The sequence below is a fragment of the Mesoplodon bidens genome (genome assembly GCF_964165515.1).
Source record: "Mesoplodon bidens genome assembly, chromosome: 2".
NCBI classification, from domain to species: domain Eukaryota; kingdom Metazoa; phylum Chordata; class Mammalia; order Artiodactyla; family Ziphiidae; genus Mesoplodon; species Mesoplodon bidens.
In genome coordinates, this window is record NC_138177.1 from 21,660,167 (window position 1) to 21,684,960 (window position 24,794).

General features: G+C 37.2%; 2 protein-coding genes across 4 annotated transcripts in view; one reads left to right on the top strand and one right to left on the bottom strand.

Annotated features, from left to right (window-relative positions):
- The window catches only part of TP53BP2 (tumor protein p53 binding protein 2), a 192,825-nt gene that overhangs the window by 128,146 nt on the left and 39,885 nt on the right, over window positions 1–24,794 (bottom strand). The gene's annotated exons all lie outside the window — the stretch shown is intronic.
- FBXO28 (F-box protein 28) overlaps window positions 3,891–24,794 on the top strand; it is a 30,199-nt gene continuing 9,295 nt past the window's right edge. For all 3 annotated transcript variants that reach the window (XM_081224254.1, XM_081224255.1, XM_081224256.1), the window contains exons 1-3: window positions 3,891–4,177; window positions 14,043–14,152; window positions 17,783–17,921. In XM_081224254.1, the coding sequence (XP_081080380.1) occupies window positions 3,911–4,177; window positions 14,043–14,152; window positions 17,783–17,921 (516 nt within the window). In that variant the 5' untranslated portion in view covers window positions 3,891–3,910. The remainder of the gene's footprint in view (window positions 4,178–14,042; window positions 14,153–17,782; window positions 17,922–24,794) is intronic.

Consider the following 24,794-nt stretch of genomic DNA (forward strand, 5'->3'; position numbering starts at 1 on the left):
TAGCCCCCAGCATACCTCACTGCACCCAACCCAATCCTATCCTCTCAGAACACATCTTAACCAGGAAAGCAGATGGATAATGGGGCCAGGATAATGTACAGTGACTATACTACATTACAGTAAATTGACTTGAACTTGAACAATCTAAGGAATTCTAAAGTCCACCCATTTGCTATCTCAGCTCATCCTCATATGAACTTTGTGAAATAAAGAAGGAAGGTAATATTATTCTCTCATCAAATATGAAACTAGAAACACACAGATCTTAAGATGCGTAGGTCCATCCTGTACTAGAGATCATTATCCTGCAACGATCCTATGGTACACGGATGGTGTAAAAACTACATTTAGAAGTCAGAACTCCCAGAAGTTCAAATATCTGTTTTAGTTACAAGTATTTGTTTTGATTGGGAAACATCTCTAAAACAAGCATTGGTTTCAATAATTGAAACAAAGCAATCATTTGTTTTGAAACTTTCTCTTTTAAAAAAAAATATGTAGGGAACATAGGGGCACAGATCCAATATACATAAACAGAAGACAAGTTAAATGGGCTTACTGGCAGGAAGTGGTTTAAATTGTTTCCCAAGTTTTATTCTGTTGTTTAGATCAGGGGTCAGCCTGGCCTAGATGTTAACTAGTTGACCACATGTGGAGAGATAAGGGAACAGGAAGACTTTTCACAGGTCCATTTCAAACAAAACAAAACTGCATATAACTCGTGGATTTATCCAATAGACGAAGGGAGTGATGATTCACTTCTTAAAGGATTTTCTTTTTTTTAACATTTATTTATTTTTGGCTGTGTTGGGTCTTCGTTGCTGTGTGCGGGCTTTCTCTAGTTGCAGTGAGTGGGGGCTACTCCTCGTGTGACACGTGGGCTCAGTAGTTGTGGCTCGTGGGCTCAGTAGTTGTGGCTCATGGGCTCTAGAGCGCAAGCTCAGTAGTTGTGGCACACAGGCTTAGTTGCTCCGCGGCATGTGCGATCTTCCCGGACCAGGGCTCAAACCCATGTCCCCTGCATTGGCAGGCGGATTCTTAACGACTGAACCACCAGGGAAGCCCCTAGGGGTTTTCTTTATAAAGATAAAGCACAATTCCATTTACAGAAATTCAATCTCAATCCAACCTACCAAGAAAGTATATAACTCTAATAAAGCAAGGTAGAAAATGAACTCATTTCAGATAAAATTGTAACAGGTTCTATGAAGATATAGCAATACCCTAGGTAGAAAAATGAAATTACAATATATTAGTGGAGATAAAGTTAACAGATTACAAATATGCACATACTTAGGCATAATTGAATGCTAAGCAATCCTAGGGTAGAGGAACTAAAGAAGTAACGTCAAAGAATTCTATGATCTGCAACAATGATGGGTAAAATGACCAATAGTTTACATACCCATGAATGGGGGAAGGACGCCAATTCTAACAAGCTAACCACTACCACCACCTCCAGTTCATCTCCTTGCTTTAGTTGCCACTCCCTTTCCTTTAGCCCTTAGTCATGCCTAGCTTCTGCTGCAGTTTCTACCATGCAACAATTAGATTCCAAACCAAAGCAGGAAAAGAAAGGACACATTGCAAACTTAAAGATTAAAGACCCAGAGCTTCCCTGGTGGTGCAGTGGTTGAGAGTCCGCCTGCCGATGTCCCCTGCCGGGACACAGGTTCGTGCCCCGGTCCGGGAAGATCCCACATGCCACGGAGCGGCTGGGCCCGTGAGCCATGGCTGCTGAGCCTGCACGTCCGGAGCCTGTGTTCCGCAACGGGAGAGGCTACAACAGTGAGAGGCCCACGTACCGCAAAAAAAAAAAAAAAGATTAAACACCCAGAACGAAAGACAGAAAGCTTCAAAATTTAGTGATTTGTGCACCTTTAATCCTTGTCACAGGATAGTACAAGGATACGTAATGTACAACATGAGAAATATAATTAACACTGCTAGAGGTGATATATGAAAGCTGTTAAGAGAGTAAATCCTAAGAGTTCTCACCACAAGAAAAAAAATGTTTCTATTTCTTTAATTTTGTATCTATATGAGATGATGGATGTCCACTAATCTTATTGTGATAATCATTTCATGATGTATGTAAGTCAAGTCATTATGCTGTACACATTAAACTTATACAGTGCTGTATGTCAACTATAGCTCCAGAAAACTGGCAGGAAAAAAAAAAAGATAGTACAAACTCTCATATGCTCTTCATCTGGATTCAGCAATTGTTAACATTTATCATATTTGCTTTATTAATCTCATTCTCTATCTATCTACATATTGAACCATTTAAGAGCAAATTGAGATATCATGCTCCTTTACCCCTAAACACTTCAACGTGTATTTCCTAAGAAGAAGGACATTCTCTTATGAGACTGCAATAAAATTATCCAAATCAGGAAACTTAATATGATTACAATATTATTATCTAACATATATTCTGTATTCAAATTTTGCAAATTGTCACAGTAATGTTCTTACTGCTCTTCTTCCTACTCCATGATCCAGTCCAGGATCACCCATGTTTAGTTATCTTGTTGCTTTCATCTCTTTTAATCTGGTAAAATTTCATAGTCTTTGTCTTTCATGACATTAACCTTTTTTAAGACGACGGGATAGTTACCTAGATTTGTCTACCTCAAATACAGGTTATGTATTTTTTGGTAGGAATACCACATTATGTTATGTCCTTTTTAAGAGAACACATCAGGAACTGTATAATATCCATTTCCCCCCATAACTCATGATGTTAATTTTGATGATTTGGTGTGGTGGTGTCCACCAACTTTCACTACTGTAAACCTTTTTATTTTGTAATTGATATGTAATTTATGGGGATTATTTTGAGACTATGTAAATATTATATTCCACATCACACCTTTACTTTCTAGTGTTAGCATCTTTTGATGATTCTTGCCTAAATCAATTTTTTTTTTTTTTTTTTTTTTTTTTTTTGCGGAACGCGGGCCTCTCACTGTTGTGGCCTCTCCCGTCGCGGAGCACAGGCTCCGGACGCGCAGGCTCAGCGGCCATGGCTCACGGGCCCAGCCGCTCCGCGGCATGTGGGATCTTCCCAGACCGGGGCACGAACCCGTGTCCTCTACATAGGCAGGCGGATTCTCAACCACTGCGCCACCAGGAAAGCCCCTAAATCAATATTTTATTGAGATACAATTCACGTATTATAAAATTCACTATTTGAAAGTGTACAATTCATTGGTTTTTAGTGTATTCACAAAGTTGTGCACCGATCACCATTATCTAATTCCAGAACATTTTCGTTACCCCAGAAAGAAACCTTTCACCCCTTAGCAGTCATTCTCCTTTCCTTTGCTCTTTCCAGCCCCTGGGAACCACTAATCTACTTTCTGTCTTTGTCGATTTGGCTATTTCAGACGTTTCATATCAACGGATTCATACAATATGTGATCCTTTGTGTCTGGCCTCTTTAATTGAACATGTATTCAAAGTTCATTCATATGGTAGTTTTAATCAATCCCTCATTCCTTTTTACCTAAATCAATTATTACTATGGTTCTTGAAAAATGATGATACTCTACATCATTCCATCGACACTTACTAGTTAACATAATTTTTATCTCCCTTTATCAGGAAAGCACTTTAAGAAAATTGGAAGCACTTTAAGAAAATTGCACGATGAAGTTAATTTTAGACAGGGTTCCCTTGCCCTCAAGTCGTTTCCAATCTTAGAAGAAAGGGCTTACAAAGACTATCTTTCTTCTCTGCTTCCCACTTGAACAAGCAGCAATGTGTCTCTCTCTCCGTCTGTCATCCACGGGCTCCTCCCCCTTCTCCAGGTGCCCCTCCCCGGCGGCTCAAGAGGCGGAAGTGACGCACCGGAAGTGTCCCTCTTCCCCTTGCAGTGGGAGGAAGGAATCAAATCCCGAAGATGGCGGCGGCGTCGGAGGAAAGGATGGTGGAGGAAGGAGGCGGTGGCCACGGCGACGGCGGCTCCCCTTCGGCCATCGGCTCTACCCAGCGACTGCCCCCACCTCCCCCGCCCCAGCCCCCGCAGCCGGGGTCCCAGGCTCCCCCGGCCCCGGCGCTGGCTCCGGACCAGCTGCCTCAAAACAACACGCTCGTGGCGCTGCCCATCGTAGCCATCGAAAACATCCTCAGCTTTATGTCCTACGACGAAATTAGCCAGCTCCGCCTGGTGAGGCCCCCACGGGACCCCCGCCGCCCTCTCCGCCGGGCCGAGGTTTGGGGAGGGCCCGAGAGGGAAAGAGCGTTCCCCGGGGAGGGAGCCCCTTGGGAGCCGCAGCCGGCGCCAGAGCACCGAGCGCGCCCCTCCCGCCCCAAAGTCTCTGTCGGGGCCGGTCCGCGGGTCTTGTCCGGATTTTGCCCTTGCTTTGGGGCTGGGGGCGACTGCCTGCGGGAACTTGGCCTTGGGGGGCTCCGTGCCCCCCACCCGGAAGCGGGGCCGCGGCCAGGGAGGCAGCGGGAGCTGAGCTTCCCACCTCCTTCCGACCTGAAAGTGGACGCCGGAGGGGTCTCGCCACCTGCCTTTTGTATATCACCCTCCAGCCCCCGGCCGGAGTTGGGGGGCCAGCACTCCGAAGTAGGCGAGATGATCCCAGCCAGGTTTGGTTTGTCTGCGAGAATAACGTATTGTTCCCCCGCCCACCCCCCGCCAAGTTTTCTTGTTGCAGAAAATAAAGTCGGATCGGTCGGTCCTCCCAAAAGCCGGTAGAGGTTTGGAGGAATTGGAACGTAGCCTCAACCCCAGCGCCCTAGTTGACCAGTAAAGTAGAGCCCTGAGAAGTGACTATTCCGGCTTTGCTTCACCCCTGATACTTCCCACCCATAGTGAAGCAACTTGCCCCTTGAGAAGGTTTTTTTTTTTTCTTTCCTGCAGTTCGTTTTCTAACTAGTGATTTACGCCCACCCGCCAGCTTTAGGAGAGGTTTTATACCTTAAAATCACAGTAGTTCAGTCCATGATTTATGAAAATAAATTGCCATTGGGACTTTCTTCATTCCAGAAGTTTCACTGAAGGTTTGATGAATATCTTAGGTCAGTCAGGTATTTTGCTTCCTTTCAGTGAATTTAAGTGGTAAGGAAATTGAAGGAGGTGGACATCTTGAAATGATTGCAGACCGATTCTGTGTGGAAGCTAAATCTGCGGTCGTGTTGTTTTTAAGAGGACAAAGACATATTGCTGAATGTGCTGTGTATAGCATTTTCTTAATAATCAATATGCCATATTTTAGGTGTACACCTCCAATCTAAAATTGATTATAATTGTATTTCTGAAAGTATACTTATTTTTTAAAGGAAGCTTGTAAATATTCATTCAAACTGGTGGACAGTTGTTGGGTTTTTTTCTTGTCAACATAGCACATTAACCATGCCAGTCTGCAGGATGGAAAATTCTTCATTTGAAAAGTGATATTTCAAAATGATTGTCCCTTAATTTCCAGGACATGTCATCCAGAATTTCTTGTAGAATCTTAAATATTCCTTCAAATTTTTATAAAGGATGATGTTTGATCAGAATTCATGGTATACATTCCTGGTGTCTGGAAATTGGCCATAGCATTTGATTGAATTGAGCCTTTCAGCCAGACAATGCCTTTGTAAAGCTTGGGATGTTCACAGTTCTGTTTTATAAGTGTTGAGGAGAACTGGGTGGGGGTGGGGGGGTTATTCATTTGTTGGTCATTTTATTTTTTAAAAAATTTAAAACGTTTTTAAAGGGGGGAAAACCAGCCTGTCCTAGGGGACAAAGTTAAAAACACACCCCACAATTTATTAGTAAATGACATCTCTTTCAAGTGAAGTATTCAGCTGCATTCTTAATTTTTAAGCAGTTATCTATTCTAGTGTTTTAAAGATACAAATTTGTAGTTTCAAAGATTTTTTCCATAAGGAGTCCCTTACCACCCCTCCACTCCTACCCCCCAAAAAGATTCTGCTGCCAGTTTTACATCTTAAAGATGTTTTTTTCCCTCTGCTTTAGTAATGGGGAACTATTTCTTATTCCTTTCTTAATGTTAATGGATAATTCTTAGATTAAATGGATAATCTTTTGTGGGGATTTGGAAGTGTCTTTGGTTGTAGATTCATTGGTTTGATGTCATAAGGTACAATTCAAGTAACATGAAAGATTCTTTCTTGCCACTAGATGTCAGCATTAATTTAATTACGATCGTTTAATGAAATTGGCTGCCTAGAGATAGTGCTTGTTAGGTCCTTTACATGCCTTTTCTCATTTAAGTGACCATTTATACCTAAATGCTGTTTGCCAGAAAATCAGTAGCAGTGTGTGTGCTGCTATCTGGCATATAAATTACGTAGTTCCTTGAGTGGAGTTAGGTTGGATATAATTGGAAGAGAGTGATATTAATTAAGAACAGAATTGGTTTCCATAAAGCTAAATGTCAACTATTCATTGGTTGATGAGCTAGTTTATTTTTCAGGTGTTTCTTTTTTTTCTTCCTTCCCAATTTACTTGCCTTATTAGGACCTCAGTCATAACTATTGTTAGCACCTAAATTAGAGGACAGGTGCTTGATCCACTTAACTACTCTGTATTTTCTTGAAAAGATTTGCTCTAAGTTGAAATGACTAAATAACATTTTTCAATTACTTGTGCAGTTTAGTTGATAATTTGCTTCCTGTTGCCATGAATTATTGAAGTTTGACTCTCCAGTTCAGTTATTTCCAAGGGACTGTCCAAATGCCTTATTAAATTGGATTTTGTTTTGTTTTTTCTGCCATTGACTATTTGCTCCAAAATGTACATGGAACTTGGAAATCCTAGTTACATAAAAATAACTCTTTAAATATTTAACTTCTCCAATATATTTAAAATTAATTGGATGAACACAACTTTTGAAATGACAAAACATGTACTTTGAGTTGTTCTGCCAGTAAGTCACACAAATTTGTGCTGATGCAACATTAGATTGTCACCTAGGCCTCCTTGGCAGGTATGAGAGTTTTTGAAACAAGTGGCACAGGTTAAGAAGTGAGGTCCTACAGCTAGTTACAGAGCAGATCAAAGCTAACTTTAAACGTATAACTTTGACTCATGAGTACAGTGTTGTCGCTCACTGAAAAAATGAGTATGGGAGGCTTTTTAAAAGTTGTCTTAGGGAATTCCCTGGTGGTCCAGTGGTTAGAACTCCTGCTTTCACTGCAGGGGGTTGGGGTTCAATCCCTGGTCGGGGAACTGAGATCCTGGAAGCTGCGTGGCACAGCCAAAAAAAAAAAAAAGTTGTTTTAGAGAGATCCTATCATACTTTCTCCTCTGTGATTCTATTGGAGCTCCTATAAATCTAATGGAATCCTATTAGTGGTTCAGGACAAATTTGACTAAAAGTTAAATTCAGAAGTCCTGCTTATTATCTGGAATGAAATTTTCCATTTGGTAACAAGGTACATAAATATATGCTTTTGTCCCAAGATATTTCTCTGAAGCACTCTATCTAGTTAAGTCTATTACCCATTTCTAGTTCCTTTCACATCTTTTCTTCAAATGTGTTTGAAAACTTCAGTTGTAGAGAGGGTTGATTGGTAGAAAATACGAAGGAAAATGGGAAACCATTACTTGTTTTTTTAAGTAGGCAAGCTGTCTTCCTCCTATCTCTTGCTCTATACCAGCAGTTCTCAAATTTTTTTGTCTCGGGACCCCTTTACACTCTTAAAAATTATTGAGGACCCTAAGAGCTTACCTTTGAAAAGTCTAGAAAACACAAGAATACGCAATGCATCACCCTTAGCTGTCATCACATGTCATGTTACCTCTAGAAAATTCTGCTGTATCCTGTGAGAGAATAAGCATGAAAATGGCAAATAACATCTTAGTATTATGAAAATAGTTTAGCTTCGCAAACTCTTGAAAGGATCTTGGGAATCCCAAGGGTCACATACTTTGAGGACCACTGCTCTGTATCGCTGTATTATAGAAAATACACTCTGCGTTGCTGGGTTTTTTTTCCCCCCACCATGTCATCATCAGGTTATTGATTTTATTAACAGGTACTTAAGTATAGGTAAGAAATTATAATATTTTGGGGACAGTTCACTCCTGCACAGTCTCAAAGCAAAGGTGTTCAGTCAGTAACCCTGTCCACAGTATCATCATTGAGACAACGTAAACACCTTCCTTGAGCACATTTACAAAGCACTAGGACAACAAATGCATAGTAGTAAATACAAGAATGTTGAGGCTAATCAGGAGAGGCTTCCTCAAGATCATGAATTTTCATCCAGTCAGAGATAGAAGAACATTCCCAGCAGAAAAAAGGCATGTAAGTATCCTAATTGTTTTGCTCAGGCTAATATTAAAATAAATTTACATTTTCTTTCCAAGTGAATATTTAGGGAGGACACCCAGAGAATTTTTAATTTGTTGTAATTTTATCAGCAGACGATTGAGAATTAACTCTGTGTCTCTCTGTATATAGTATTGTATCTTAAACAATCCATGCCAGGTAGATAGAATTTTTTTTATAAAAGATTAAAGTATTCTTACGAAAGAGGGGGCAAGTTGTATCAATATTTTTAATAGGTAAGGGAAATTAAGAGGAGTTCACTGAAAAAACAAATAGGCCTGGCTCATTCATTGTTCATTTTTAAAATGATTTGATCACCTGTCATTAACTGTTTGCCACATTTGCTGTATCTCTTTCACTTGTATGCTTATTCACCATTAGAAAGTAAGGTGCAAATATAATGACATTTACCCCTGAATACTTCTTCTATATAATCACAATATCATCACTTCCAAGGGATTTAATATTACATTTTATATTCAGATTTTTCAGTTGTCCTCAAAATGTTTTTTTATACCTCGGAGGGGTTGGGGAGGTAGTTAAGGTCCTTAAATCTAATAATACATTAGACTCTTTAATCTAGAACATTCCTCCCACTTTTTCACTGTTTTCATTCTTTCATGACTTTTTGAAGAATCCAGCCTAGATGGCTTGTCAAATGTTCTACACAGCAGGTTTGTCTGATTGAGAGGATTATAGGAAGATCTTGGTTTAGCTCCATCTCTAAACTTTAGTAGTGTAGTAAGAACCCCCCACTAATGTCCTTAAAATAAAGAAGTCCTACTTTCTAGACTAGTGCCAACAGTTTCTATAGCAGTGGAGTATTATTTGAGACTCTAATCAGTTGAGAATAATTAGGATAATCATTTTGATCTGTATAGCTACTGATCACTAAATTTAAAAAGATACAAATCAGAAGACCTGGATTCTTTTTTTTTCCCCCACATAGCTTGGTTTTTATTGAGGTGCTGTCCTAGGCACTTCTCCAATCCTTCAAATAATCTTGTGCAGCCAATACAAAAAAATGAGGAAACTGAGAGTAATCCATATTAAAGTCCATATTAGACTGATACATATATATGTATATATATAAACAATAAGTATCTATTTGCTAGAAGACCCTGATTCTTAATTTCATTTTTTGCCCCTGAGTAGCTGGATGACCTTGGACAAGTCATATAAATTCTTACGGCTTCAGTTTTCTCACTGTAAAAAGAAAGGACGGGTTCTGGTGTCTACATCCCTTTCAGTTCAAGGGTCTAATAAGCAGCCTAATCTTTGATAATAGCTTCCTAATTAATTGGAGAAAAACATGAACTGTTCATTTGAAAACTGTAGAGCACGAAATGAGTACATAAAAATGTGATTCCATTACAGTATTTCCTTGATTCCAAGGTATAGTTTCATATTTTAACCTTTTTTTTTCCTCTATTTTTTTGGTCGCACCGCATGGCATGCGGGATCTTAGTTCCCCAACCAGGGATAGAACCCAAGCCCCCCCGCAGTGGACGTGCAGTGTCTTAACCACTGGACCGCCTGGGAAGTCCCCATTTTAACATTTTTGAAATGAGAATGCATCTTGATCAAATTGCATGTATATTATTGTGGCAGTACTTTTTTTTTCTTCCAGAAGAGCTTTTATTAAATTGATAACATATCTTAAAGTCTTTACAGCATCTTAAACAAAATTGAAGAAGCCCAGCATACTATATTTCAAGGCATCTAAGATATCTGAGAAAGAAATGCTGGCAATTATATTGTAATATATCATATATTGGAAGACCATTCCACTGTCAGATGTTAAAAGATGAAAAATGTACATCTTAGAATCAACTAAGATTTGATATTAGAGATTAGGTTTAACAGGAAAAGTGTGCATTTCATGGATTTATGGCGTATGTGTCTTGCATTAAGAAGGGCCATAGTGGCACAACAAAAAAGATTTCTAAATAAACACAAGTGAAGAAAAATTTTTATTACTGACCACTTAAGTTAGAAAATGATAAAAAGAATAAACATGGCATTTTAAATCTTGAAGTAATTAACAAAGAAAAAACCAAATCTGTTCTTCATACTAGAGCAGCAAATAACAGAGGGGCCAAGCTAAACGTCTTCATTGTAGACTGATTTGTTCCATTAGTTCCCTTTTGTTTTTATAGTATATATTTTCCTAATCTCTAAATACACTGATTGTTTTTGACATAGTCATCATCTTTGTATATCAGATTCTAGAATTTTATTTTTCTGTCGGGTAAATTGCCAAATTGCTAGGATTTTTGTTTTGTTTTAATAACTGGAGAAATGAAATTTCTTCCCTTTAGCCTTGGGAAATAATTAAAATATCCCCAAATTTAGAGCTACACTTTACATAAGATAATTTTGTTTTGCAAGTTAACATACCTTGTCAGCAGTTAACATTAAACTGCTCACCTTGGGGAAAATTAGTGGATTGCTGTTTTTCAGAGGTCACTTTGCTTCCTTCTGAATCCTAAACAAAAGATAGATATATGCTCTGTCGTGTCTTTGTTTTTATGCTATCGGTCGGTCAGTGCTTATAGAACATTTATGAATGGAAGAATACCACATTAAAATCTGTTCTTTTCCTACAATATTGACTAATGCTTCAAATCTTTTTGGCTTTTGTGGTGCTATTCTAGTTTGTCTGTCTTTGTGACCTCCTATTTTCTAATTTTTTTTTTTTAGTTGAAGTATAGTTGATTTACAGTATTCGTTTTAGATGTATATTTTCTGATCTTTTTTACCAGCTTTTAGTTATAATGGTCAGTTGAGGCTCCATTTATAAGCCTTTATTTTCTTGTCTTTTACTTCATTTGGGATTCATCTGCAGTGGTTTCAGCTATCTTCACGTGAAATTTCCAGAACCATATCTTTAGTTTTAACATTACAGTTGCTTCCAGAAAATGACCAATCAACTGTACCAATACTAGATCTCTCCCAAAATGGGTGCTCTTTTTCCTTTTAAACTTACTTCTCATTACTGTTTGATTTTCCTGCTCAAAACCTGAGAGATTTTATTCCTCTCAGCTTTGCCTACATACCCGATCTGTCTTCAGAAGTAGTTTGCTTGCTAATGGTTTATTCCTTCCAGGCTTTGTGCCTTTGTTCTGTCAGTATTAACTTGGCAGTCCTTGTCCTGTCTTCCTTTAAAGCCTGGTTCAAATCTTGTATCATGTGAAGTCCCTTGGTTGACCGTATCTGATTATTTATTCATATTCTCATCCCCCAGTCAGTTGTATACGCATACTAGTCAGTACTCATTCCATTGCATTTCTAGATTATTAAGAGATACCTAAATTCTATTATTTAGCTAGATTCAGTGCAGCAAAATTCTAGTATAATAAAATAATTTAGAAACTACCTTGGAAATTAGTACAGCAGTAATTGACCTTAATTTTTCACTTTGTAAATAAACTTTTTTTTTCAGTTTTGAGATGTAATTGATATATAGCACTGTATAAGTTTAAGGTGTACAGAATAATGATTTCACTTTTAAAAAATTAGGAAATCATCACCACAGTGGGTTTAGTTCCAGTATTTAACTCAGAAATTATCAAAGAGGTTATAGAGTCCACAAATAGAAAAAGTATTTTTCTACAAAGTTGTGTTAGAGGGTGTCTCACATCAAGTAGTTTTAACAACGTTAACAACAATGCAACCCCCAATTTTTATTCCTCAGAGGCACCACTTTCAAGTCTTTGGGTTGTTTGTCTTCTATTTGATAATATCTGTTGACTTCTACTACGAAAGATGAGAATTTAGCCTGCTTTATTCCCCCTCATCACACACAAAAAGACATACTCTCTTTTCCTTCCTCCAGTAACATGATAAAATTTCTTTTTTCCTCACATAAAGTTCAGTACCAGTGTTCATGGCAACGTGTTTACACAGGATTAGGGCACTGGTTCTCATTTGTGGTCCAGGTTTACCAGAGGGGTTTCCAAGACCCTTTCAGGGAGTCTCTACAATATAAAATATTTTCATTACTTTACTAATATATTATTTGCAGTTTTCACTCTCATTCTTTAACGCAGAAGAAGCAGATATGAAAATTCACTTGTTTCTGTTAAACCACGGATCAAAGATTTGTAAAAATGTAACTCATTAAATATTTTGTTTTAGAAACAGTTACTTATGTTAATACATATTGGGTTGTATTTTTCTTCAGTAGACACTGAACAAATGTTTATAACTTACTAGTTAGAAATAGATTCCACCATATTTTAAAATACAATTTTTAGAATTACTCTTAGTATCAGTACTTAAACCTTATTATGTTTTCATTTACTTTGAAATGAAAAGAACTGTTTACCTTCATACCTTTCATTTGGCATACTGGGATTTAGGGAATAGCTAGTATTTAATATTAGAATATCAAAACCATTATTAGCTCAACCCAGTTTACCAGAATTTTTGTCCCTATAATCTCAGAAGAAAGCAAACTTGTATCAAAAGTTTCATCAGTATTTCATTTCAAGTATTTGTCAAGCATTTGTTTTTAGGTGCTATGAGAGATAGAAGCATAAGACAGCCCTTGCCTAATTGACTTAGCCTTGATGTAGATTTATCTCAATAATATCTCAGTGTTGCACTTTCAGCAACACCTATATAGTGAGAATTAATGTCCAGGTTGATCACTTTGAGTCACTGCAAAATACTCAGGAAACAAAGAACAAATGTATTTTGTGTAGTAGGTTTCATTAAGATAAAAAAGATACTGGGATATCTCAGAAATATAAGAACTACGTATATGAAGCAAAGTTTTCAAATTAGTGGTAAGTTAAACAAAGTTTATTTAACATAATTTTTATATAGCACTTTATAATTTACCAAGTGATTCATTAGTGTGTGTTATTGAATCCTAATGACATCCCTATCTAGTAGGTACTATCCATATTTTACAGATGTCTGATTCAGGCTTTCAAATAGAAGCTGACTTGCTCAAGGATGTATAATGGTTGGAGTGAAATTTAGGTGTTCTGACTTCAGATCCTGTACTTTTATTGTATAAAGACACCATGTTTTTAAAGGATTCAAAGTAGTTAAGTTTCTGCTGTACACGTTGGAATATTTTGGAGGATATGACAGTGTCTAGTATAGGCTTTGGCCACCATAATCTGTCATACTTAACCCAAGTCACTAGAAGAAATAATTAAAAACTCTCATTCTGGTTATAGATCATAAAAACTTTGTGAGCAGTTAGGCTCAAGTTTGAATATGCTTTTGGCCAAAGGAGAATTTTCTTATTTCAAACTATTAAAAACCTTCAAATATGTTGTTTTAATGATCATCAGGATTATACTCTCTGACCATAATCGCAGGGATACATCCAGAACATTCAACAAATACCTAAAGTGAGACTCAGCACTTCCACTGCAGGGGGCATGGGTTCAATCCCTGGTGAGGGAACCAAAATCCTGCAAGCCATGTCTCACAGCCAAAAAAATTAAACATATATATATATATATATATATATATATATATATTTTTTTTTTAAGGAGTAAAGTATTCTTTACCTACACATAATACTAATTTTTAAATGCACTATTGTAATTTACAATGAGGGATTCACCCACATATACTGATTCAAAGATTCATATAGCAAACTGGGGAACAATACTGGCACAGAATTTTGAACCATCAGTTATGAGCCTAATTTAATTGTTACCAATTTGGTTTTTACTTTTTAAAATTCTTCTTTCTCATTCTCTCTTCCCATAGGTTTGTAAAAGAATGGACTTGGTCTGCCAGAGAATGTTGAATCAGGGATTTCTAAAAGTGGAGAGGTACCATAATCTATGTCAGAAACAAGTTAAAGCACAACTCCCAAGGTATGTTATGGTTAGCATTGGCAATAATTTACAATTGGGGATTTTGTTTGTTTCTTGATTTTGTTTGTTTGTTTGTTTTTAATCTCACTAAGGGTTTACTTGGGTTAAATGGTTTCCAAATTTTTGTAGCAAAGGGTACACAGATCACAATAGATCATTTTACTATCATTTGTTCAACTCTCACCATTATCTGTTCAACATTTTGGTTCAAACTAGGGCATTTAGGCAAGAAAATGAAATAAAAAGCATCCAGATTGAACAGGAAGAAGTAAAATTCTCTATTCACAGATGATATGATCTTGTATACACATGATGTTGTATATAAAATACATTAATTATTAGAGCTAGAAATGAGCTCAGCAGGGATACTGGATACAAGATTAGTACACAAAAATCAATTGTATTGGGACTTCCCTGGTGGTCCAGCGGTTAAGTCTTCGTGCTCCCAATGCAGAGGGCCCAGGTTCAATCCCTGGTGAGGGAACTAGATCCCACATGCTGCAACTAAAGAAAGATCCCGTGTTCCACAACTAAGACCCAGCACAGCCAAATAAATAAATAAGTAAATAAATAAATGTATGTATGTATAATCCTATGCACTAGCAATAAACAATCCAAAAATGAAGTTAAGACAATTCCATTTACAATAGTATCAAAAAGAATTTTAAAACTTAGTAAAGAATATAACCAAAAAAGTATAAAACTTGTACATTAAAAACCACAAAACACTGTTAAAAGAAATTAAAGAAGACTTAAATAAGTGGAAAGGCATTCTATGTTCATGGATTGGAAGATTTCACATTAAGATGGTAATACTCCTCAAATTGATATATATATATATTCAGTGCAACCCCTGTCAAAATCCTAGCAGTCTTTTTGCAGAAATTGACAGGCTGATCCTGTAATTCCTATAGAAATGCAAAAGGCACAGAATAATCAAAACAATCTTGAAAAAGAGCAAAACTGGAAGACTACCATTTCCCAGTTTCAGAACTTAATACAAAGTTACAGTAATCAAGAGTGTGGTGCTGGCATAAGGATAGACATACAGGGACTTCCCTGGTAGCACAGTGGTTAAGAATCTGCCTGCTGTGCCCTGGTCTGGGAGGATCCTACGTGCTGGGGAGCAACTGAGCCTGTGTGCCGCGGCTACTGGGCCTGCGCTGTGGAGCCCGTGAGCCACAGCTGCTGAAGCCCATGAGCCTGGAGCCCGTGCTTTGCAGCAGGGGAAGCCACCGCAGTGGGAAGCCCGCACACCACAGCAAGGAGTAGCCCTCACTCACTGCAGCTGGAGAGGGCCTGTGCGCAGCAATGAAGACCCAACGCAGCCAAAAATAAAATAAATAAATAAAAATTTTTAAAAAATAAAAGGAATCTGCCTGCCAATGCAGGGGTCACAGGTTCGATCCCTGGACTGGGAAGATCCCACATGCTGCGGAGCAGCTAAATCCACAACTGCCACAACTACTGAAGCCCGCGCGCCTAGAGCCCGTGCTCCACAATGAGAGAAGCCACTGCAGTGAGAAGCCCACGCACCTCAATGAGGAGTAGCCCCCGCTTGCCACAAATAGAGAAAGCCCACATGCAGCAACAAAGACCCAATGCAGCCAAAAAATAAATTAATTAATTTTTAAAAAAAGGATAGACATACAGATCAATGGAATAGAATTGAGAGTCCAGAAAGTGAACCCTTAAATTTTTAGTCAATTGATTTTCAACAAGAATGCCAAGAAAATTCAATGATGAAGGATTAGTGTTTTCAACAAATAACACTGGGACAAAAGAATGAAGTTGGAAACCTTTCTCAAACCATATACAAAAATTAACTGAAAATGAATTACAGGCTTAAGTGTAAATGTTAGTGCTGTATTATAAAACCTTGAGAGGAAAACATAGTCATAAACCTTCATGAACTTGCATTAGGCGGTGGTTTTTTAGATACGATACCAAAAGCACAAGTAACAAAAGAAAAAAGTAGACAAACGAGAATTCATCAAAGTTTAAAATTTCTGTGCCTCAAAGGACACCATCCAGAAAATGAAAAGACAGCCTGCAGAATGGGAGAAGACATTTGCAGCTCATTTATCTGTTAGAGGACTTATATCCAGATTGTATTAGAAACTCTTATAACTCAACAATAAAAAGATAAATAACCCCAATTTGAAAGTGGGCAAAGGATTCAATAGAAATTTCTTCAAAGAAGATACACTAAAGGCCAAAAAGCCCATCAAAGATAGTCAGCATCATTAGTCATCAGGGCACTGCAAATCAAAATAGTATGGGATACTGGTTTACACCCACTGGGATGGATGGCTAAAATTTAAAAAGACAAATGTTGGGAAGGAGGTGGACAAATTGGAATTTTCACATGTTACTGGTGAGATTATAAAATGGTGCAGCCACTTTACAAAACAGTTTCTCAAAAAGTTAAACATAGAGTCACCAAATGACCCAGCAGTTTCACTCCTAAGTATATACTCAGGAGAAGTGAAAATATGTCCACACAAAAACTTGTACACACATATTCATAGCAGCATTGTTCATCATAGCCAGAAAGTGGAAACAACCCAGAGGTCCATCAACAGATGAATGGATAATCAAAATAATGGTATGTCCATATAATAGAATATTATTCAGCAATAAAAAGGAATGAAGAACTTCTGAGACGTGCTACAACATGGATGAACCTTGAAAACTATGCCAACTGAAAGAAGATAGACACAGAACACCACATAATATTATGATTATGATTCCAATTATCTGAAGTGTCCACAATAGGCAAATCCATAGAAACCAAAAGTAAATTAGTTCTTGCCAGGGGCTGGGTAATGGGAGTGATTGATAATGGTTATAGGCTTTCTTTTTTTTTTTTTTTTTAACATCTTTATTGAAGTATAATTGCTTTACAATGTCTTGTTAGTTTCTGCTGTACAACAAAGTGAATCAGCTGTATGTATACATATATCCCCATATCCCCTCCCTCCCTATCCCACCCCTGTAGGTTGTCACAAAGCATCGAGCTGATCTCCCTGTGCTATGCAGCAGCTTCCCACTAGCCATCCATTTTACATTTGGTAGTGTATATATGTCGATGCTACTCTGTCCCTTCATCCCAGCTTCCCCTTGACTTTCTTTTTGTTATAATGAAAATGTTCTGAAATTGGATAGTGGTGATGGGAACACAACTGTGAATATAGTAAAAACCACTAAATTGTACCCTTTAAAAGTGAATTTTATTGTATGTGAATTATGTCTCAATAAAACTTTTTAAAAGTTTAAATGAGCTGATTTTATAGGCAAAAATATATGGTCTCTTGTCTTTATGTCCATGTGTAATTCTTTCATTAATTTCTCTAATAGCCATTAGGCCTGACAAAGCCAAAGAACAAAACAAAAAAAAAAACTAATTTTTTTCAAATATTTTATCAGTGAGTATTGGATTAATCCTTGGCAAGGATTTCTAAACATAGTGATTCATTTATCATGACAGTTAAACAAATTATGACCCAACTGTAGATTTCTAAATTAACATGTAAATGTTAGACTTACATTAAGGCATTTTGTTTGGTTAACATTGTAGTCCACAGTACTTCTTTTAATGGTTGCCTTTTTTTTTTTTTTTTTCCGTAGGAGAGAGTCAGAAAGGAGAAACCATTCATTAGCTCGTCATGCAGACATCCTCGCTGCTGTTGAAACAAGGCTGTCTCTCTTAAATATGACTTTCATGAAGTATGTGGACTCCAATCTCTGTTGCTTCATCCCAGGAAAGGTAAAATAGAATCCCTTACCTAGAACAGCTGGGTTGCACTATGTAAACTTTAAATTATTATAAAGTTACAGAGTGATTTTTTAAATAATAGAATTATTTCTACTTCTTTGAATGCATTTCTATGAATGGGTTTGTTTAGCTTCTGTGCAATAACATATACATATGTATCATTTATGTGATCTTTATATTTAAAATTACGATTTTGAAATATACTGTAGAAGCGCTACTATTCTTTAGGAAAGCTTTTTAAGGGTTCATACTCAAGAAAAAATTTTGCGCTTTTACTTTTTGTTAAGATGCCAGAGATACACCAATGAATAGGATGGGTATTGTCCCTGCCTTCAAGATTGTTACGGTTTGGGGGAGGTGGAGTAGAAGAGACAAGCTGGTTTGGTTTCCTTTGAGAAACGTTTCATGAAGACAACTTACAAACCTCCAGGTTTGACAAGAATAGATAATTCCTGTGTAACAGTGTACTCAGAGCTAAGTCATAGTGCTGTTTAACACAGAAATAAGTATATTGTGGTATATTTATTGTTACTAAGTTAATAAAGATCCCAGCGTTCAACATGCTACTCATACCTTCACTAGGATCTTGCTTCTTGAATGGAGTGTAAATTCAGAATGAAATAATGTCTATTATCTTTTTATGTCCAAGAGATGGAGGTAGAATTAAAGGTCATTTTGCTACTTAGTTGATACTGGCAAAAGGTTCCCTTAACATGGTTGGAACTAATTAATACCTAGTAAAATTTGAATGTTCTCTTTTTGTTATTTCCATAGATAATTAACATTGGCAATATTTTTAATGTACTTTCTCCATTTTCAACTTTCTGTGACATCTGTTGGGAGCCAGAGGAGTCCTGTTTCTTTTTCTTTTTTTTTTTTTTTTTTTTTTTTTTTTGCGGTACGCGGGCCTCTCACTGTTATGGCCTCTCCTGTTGCGGAGCACAGGCTCCGGACGCACAGGCTCAGCGGCCATGGCTCACGGGCCCAGCCACTCCACGGCATGTGGGATCTTCCCGGACCGGGGCACAAACCCGTGTCCCCTGCATTGGCAGGCAGACTCTCAACCACTGCACCACCAGGGAAGCCTTCCTGTTTCTTATTTAAAGTATACTTTGGTATAGCTCACTTCCCTCACATTAGCTACCGATGCTTCTGCACGGTACTATAAAAGGGTGACCGGTTAGAAACTTTAGATTCTGATTCTTATGCCAGATTTTATCCAGGTCTGATTCATAGGCCTTAACTCTTAAATGTTCCTGGGATGTTCACTGAACTAGAATAGGTTGTCTCCTGTAGCCTTGTAGTTTTTATTGCATATCATAAGGTTATGAATAGTTAAGACTCATCTCCAAGCTTCATAACCTTAGAGACAATTCAGTCAGTTGTTAACGAGAGTTGAGTAGTTTGCAGCAAAGTCCATATGGCCTGCAAAGCCAAAGATATTTTAGTACCTGACCTTTGCAGAAGTTGCCCATCTTTTGTTCTAATTTATCAGGATCATGTGATTAGAATGATATTTACTATCTATACAAATGAAGTTGAATCTAGTTGAGTCCTGCTGGTTTTTTGGAAACCACTTGTTTTTGCTTTTAATTCTAGTACCAACTGAGGTGGTGGTAGCAATGGAGAATGTCTTCAGCTTCCAAGCTGATGTGTATCACCCTGGGCATTTGCTCTGGACAGCTCCTTAACTGAGACCTTTACCTTGCCTGCAGTGGAAAAGTCTTCTATTTTTCCTTCATTGTACCCATTTCTTCCAAAGATCTTATCCTGATTTATTTTTCTCCTACAAATCTGAACTTGACTGGAAAAACAACCCCCAGAAAACAAATAATTTTTGTTTTTATTATCACCTTGGCTTCTTCTCTTTCTTACAGGTGCCATCTATATAGCTTATACCTTGCCTAAAACAACACTGTATACTCAAATTATTACTTTTTATTTTTCTGTAGCTGGTACTTTTTAGCTTAGACTAAATCTAAACTGCTAACTTACACAGTTTGCAGTATTTGGGTTGTTTTATGATTGTTCCTTTTTGAACTTCTCATCCTTAAACTTTCACATTCTATCTTCAGAACATAAGGATGTGGCATTGATTTTCTCATCCTTAAGTGAAGACATTCTATAAAATAATTTTCTTTCAGTTTAGCGTATAATCTTTATTTGGTATGTGATTTCTGTAGTATTTTATTCTTGGTTTTCCCAGGATCTTGCTCCCGGGTTATACTTAAAAGTTCAGGTGCTCTTATACTTTGTAAGAGAACTCTTTTTGTGGTTTTGTATAGAATATATCCATTTTGTTAAAATTCAGGTCTCCAGTAGGGATTTCATCTCACAAATTATTTTTCACAAGTTACTTAAGTCAATCTGGGTAATATCCACATTAGTTTAAATTAGATTGCCTGATATGTAACAGAATTTTGGACGTTTAACAGTGGGGAAAATTTTTTTCTTTTAATTATTCTCTGAAAGAACAGTTGAATTTGTTCATAAAATTAAATGGCAGGATGAAGACAGAAGATTAAATATACGTTTACCTCTTAATTTCTCCCAGAACTCTAGTCAGTGGAGTGGAGTAAGTGATCTAATTTTTAAAAGGAAAAAAGATAAAGACCCATGAAAATGAGGTCAGAAAGTAGACAGTAGCAACAGAATTTTGGAAGCTGAAGAGTAGATGAATAAATGGTAACTGACTTAGCAGAACTGAGAAAGTTAATTCTTAAACTGGGAGTGGGGGAAGCTGGGAGGCAACCCAGTATGCACAACTGAACCTCTAGAAAATTCTAGGTCGAAAGCTCCAAGCATTTCTGAAAATGGGGCTAAAACAGGAAGGTTGGTTGAGAATCTATATTTAAGAATGATTTAAACCTATAGGTCCCTTCTCCAGCTCTAAACAAGCTAGATCATTGCCCTTCTACTCAGTGAAAAACTAAGACTTATTCACTGGAGGGGTTTAAAATGGAGTCTCTTGACAAGGAAACCATACTAATAGCAAGGGCATTAAAAGAAAATCTATCTAAAGATTTCAGACTACTTGGGAGTTTGCCACTATGGGCTATGGCAGGGATCAGCAAACTTTTTCTGTAAAAGGCCAGATAATAAATATTTTTGGCTTTGTGGACCACATGGTCTGTGTCATGAATACTCAACTCTGAGAAACAGCCGTGATTCTACAACATGTGGTAAATGAATGGGTGTGTGCTTGTGTTCCAGTAAAAACCTTATTTACAAAAATAGGCACAGGTCAATTAGGGCCATAGTTGCAGACTGACCACTACATTGATGTTGCATTCATCTTTTCTCAGAACTAGAGTTTAGATTCTTAGCTTATTCCTGTATACATTTCTCAAGTCTTCTGTCTGACATATAGAAGTCAAACTTTTTATAGTAAGCTCTTGGTCAATATCAGCAGTTCACACATACTGAAAAACACATGTGAGCAGAGGCCAACTAACCATTCTGGGAGATACAGTAATGAAAAAAAGACGTGAATACTTTTCTTCTCTTCACCATTACTAACAGCCCCAGTAACCCTTTCGTGCTTATTGAAACACAAAAGTCAGTGTTTTCACAGTGTAAATGATTATGTAAGATCATGAAGCTAGATTTCCCTGAACAAACATAAAATCTGCATATTATGTATTATTGGTTTGTTTTTAACGTTTTTGATGAAGAATAACTAGTGGTGGTCACTTTCTTTATTCCTTTTTTGGGGGGTAACTTTTTGTTTTGATACATTTTCACATTTACACAAAAATTGCAAAAATATTACAAGGAATTCCCATATATCTTTTATCCAGGTCAGCAATTATTTACCTTTTGTCTCATTTGCTTTTATTCTCTCTCTGCATACGTATTTTATTTTTTTCTGAACCATTTGAAGATAAGTTGGAGCTACTGTGACCCTATATTCTTAAATATTTCAGTGTATTCCCTAAGAACTAGGACATTTTGTTACTTAACCACTGTACAGATATCAAACTCAGGGAATTTAACATTGATTCAATACACTTATCTAATCAGTAATCTGTATTTAAATTCCATTTCTTATCCCAATAATAGTTTTCCTAGTAGCTATTCTTTTTTTTTTTTCTTTTGGCTGCGTTGGGTCTTCGTTGGTGTGCGTGGGCTTTCTCTAGTTGTGGCGAGCGGGGGCTATTCTTGGTTGCGGTGGGCAGGCTTCTTATTGCGGTGGCTTCTCTTGTTGTGGAGCATGGGCTCTAGGCGCGTGGGCTTCAGTAGTTGCAGCACGCAAACTCAGTAGCTGCGGCACATGGGCTCAGTAGTTGTGGCTCACGGGCTTTAGAGTGCAGGCTTAGTAGTTGTGGCACACGGGCTTAGTTGCTCCATGGCATGTGGGATCTTCCCGGACCAGGGATCAAACCCATGTCCCCTGCATTGGCAGGCGGATTCCCAACCACTGTGCCACCAGGGAAGTCCCCTTAACTATTCTTATTTCTGAGTCCAGAATTCAATCTAGGATTACACATGGACTTGTTAATCTTCTTTAATGTGAAATAATTCCCTACACTTTGTGTTTCTTGAGCTTCACATTTTTGAAGGTCGTAGGTCAGTTATTTTAAGGAATAAATATCCTTCAATTTGAGTTTACCTAATGCTTCCAGAATGTTGTATTTTTGTTTCTCTTAAAATTAGTTTTAATGTGAAGACATTCTTAAAAATATCTATTACTTGGAAGCATTTCCTCCTTTCACTATGCTGGTCCCCAAGTAAATATATACAGTCCACGAACCTTTAAAATGAAAAAAGAAGAATCAATCTATTCTCATTGATTTTTTTTTTTTTAGGTCTCTGCTCTTATCCCCCTATACCCCACCTTTCCCACCATCTTGGCTAACTAGAAGTTCTGATCAGCTTTTTGTGTGCTCCATTATTAAGTATAAGCAAGGAGTAGAGAATTGCCAGACTAATATGAAACACAGAATGAAACAAATGGGGAAAAACACACCTTTGAGAAAGCAATACAAGGATATGAAACTTAAAGAAACTGTGACTAATAGTCTAAGAGAAATAAGAAAATATATAGTCAAACACATGCCATATAAGGAAATATTTACAAATATGGAAGAAACAATTTTAAGTAAAAGGGGCGGAAAGGAAAATTAAGGAAATCTCAAGTGGAACAAAAAGACAGAAAATGAGAACATATGAGGTTCAGTATTTTAATAGGAGCTTTGTTTGCTAAACAGTAGATTAAACAAGATAGAAATTCTCTCATCTATAGTAGTAGAAATACTTAAATGATATTCATAGTATGTCATTTATTACTGTGCCAATTTAAACATAAGCATGATATTAGTAAACTGCATGTGTTAGAAATATGATAGCTGTTCACATTTGGTTTCTTACCATACTTTTTTAAAACTTAATAATAGTTATGAAAATATTTTTATCTCAAACTTGGGTAGGATTCGGCATGTGGCATATTATTTGAAAGGTGTACAAAGAGCCATTAAAGAGTTTAGGTGACCTGCCTAAAACCTGTGATCTTTATACTGGACACAAGACTCACACATTACATTCTTGTTGCTAAAGTAATTTTCAGAAAGTGATTAAACCTACTCAGAAATTGAAATATTTTAAAAATCAGGTAAATACTATGCTTTCTTAATACGTGCCTCTAAAGCCATTGTAGCCACTGATGACTCTGAATGCTAGAAGCAATTTGGTTCTAACATGCTGTGTCCTTTTTTCTTCACGTTGTCCTTTGCTTATAACTTATGGACAGAGGAAAGAAAAAAAATATATATATATATATTTTTTTTTTTTTTTTGCGGTACGCGGGCCTCTCACTGCTGTGGCCTCTCCCGTTGTGGAGCGCAGGCTCAGCAGCCATGGCTCATGGGCCTAGCCACTCCGTGGCATGTGGGATCTTCCTGGACCGGGGCACGAACCCACGCCCCCCTGCATCGGCAGGTGGACCCTCAACCACTGCGCCACCAGGGAAGTCCCAGAAAATATTTTTAATTTTATTGAAAACATGGATGAGTCCATTTAACTAAATAACCTCTATATAGTAAGCTTTGAAAACATTGTTTCCTAATGGAAGACTTGAACAAATGGAAAGAGATACCTTGCTTTCACACTATATTTAGAAGGCTGAATACAATAAAGATAAGATTATTTCACAAATTGGTTTACAGATGTGATTTAGTATTAGTAATCCCTATGGGATAGTTTGATATGAAATTAATTCTGAAGAATCAGGGTTATAGAAGAGGATTCACTGCATAATAAATTTCTTTTAAAAACCTAGAATAAAGGCATGGTACATAGTAGCACTACATACATGTTGATTTCCTATGCTGTCACCCGTCCATCCACATCATCCATCTCCTCAGTCCACTCCTCCTTTAGTCATGTATACCCTCCTCCTGCTCAGACTTGTCTTCCCCATTGAAATTCTGCTTATTTCTCATTGCCAAGTCCTTCATTAGGCCTGCTCAGTTCTCTCAAACAGATCTTATTTCTCTCTACTTTCTTTTTCACACAGCACTTTGCTTGTACATTGAATTTACTCAGTTTGAGCTAGCCTTTGCTGTGTATGGGTCTTTCGCTAAGTCTTCTTGCACTGGATAAGATGTATGTTTTATTCATGCTTGAATCATTATAACAGTCATTTCTAGTCTAGCTCAAATATACTGTAAAAATTCTTCTGTCTGCCAGTATTTATGTACATAAACATAACATAAATAGATCCATTAATAAAGCTGTGGATAAATACTCTTTCAAGTATTATGTATTTTTTAAAAAATTCCTCTCAATAAAAATTCTGTTAACTATAACCTTTATATTCAAAATCCGGCCTCTAAAAGTCATATTCTTGTATTGACTTTACCCCTG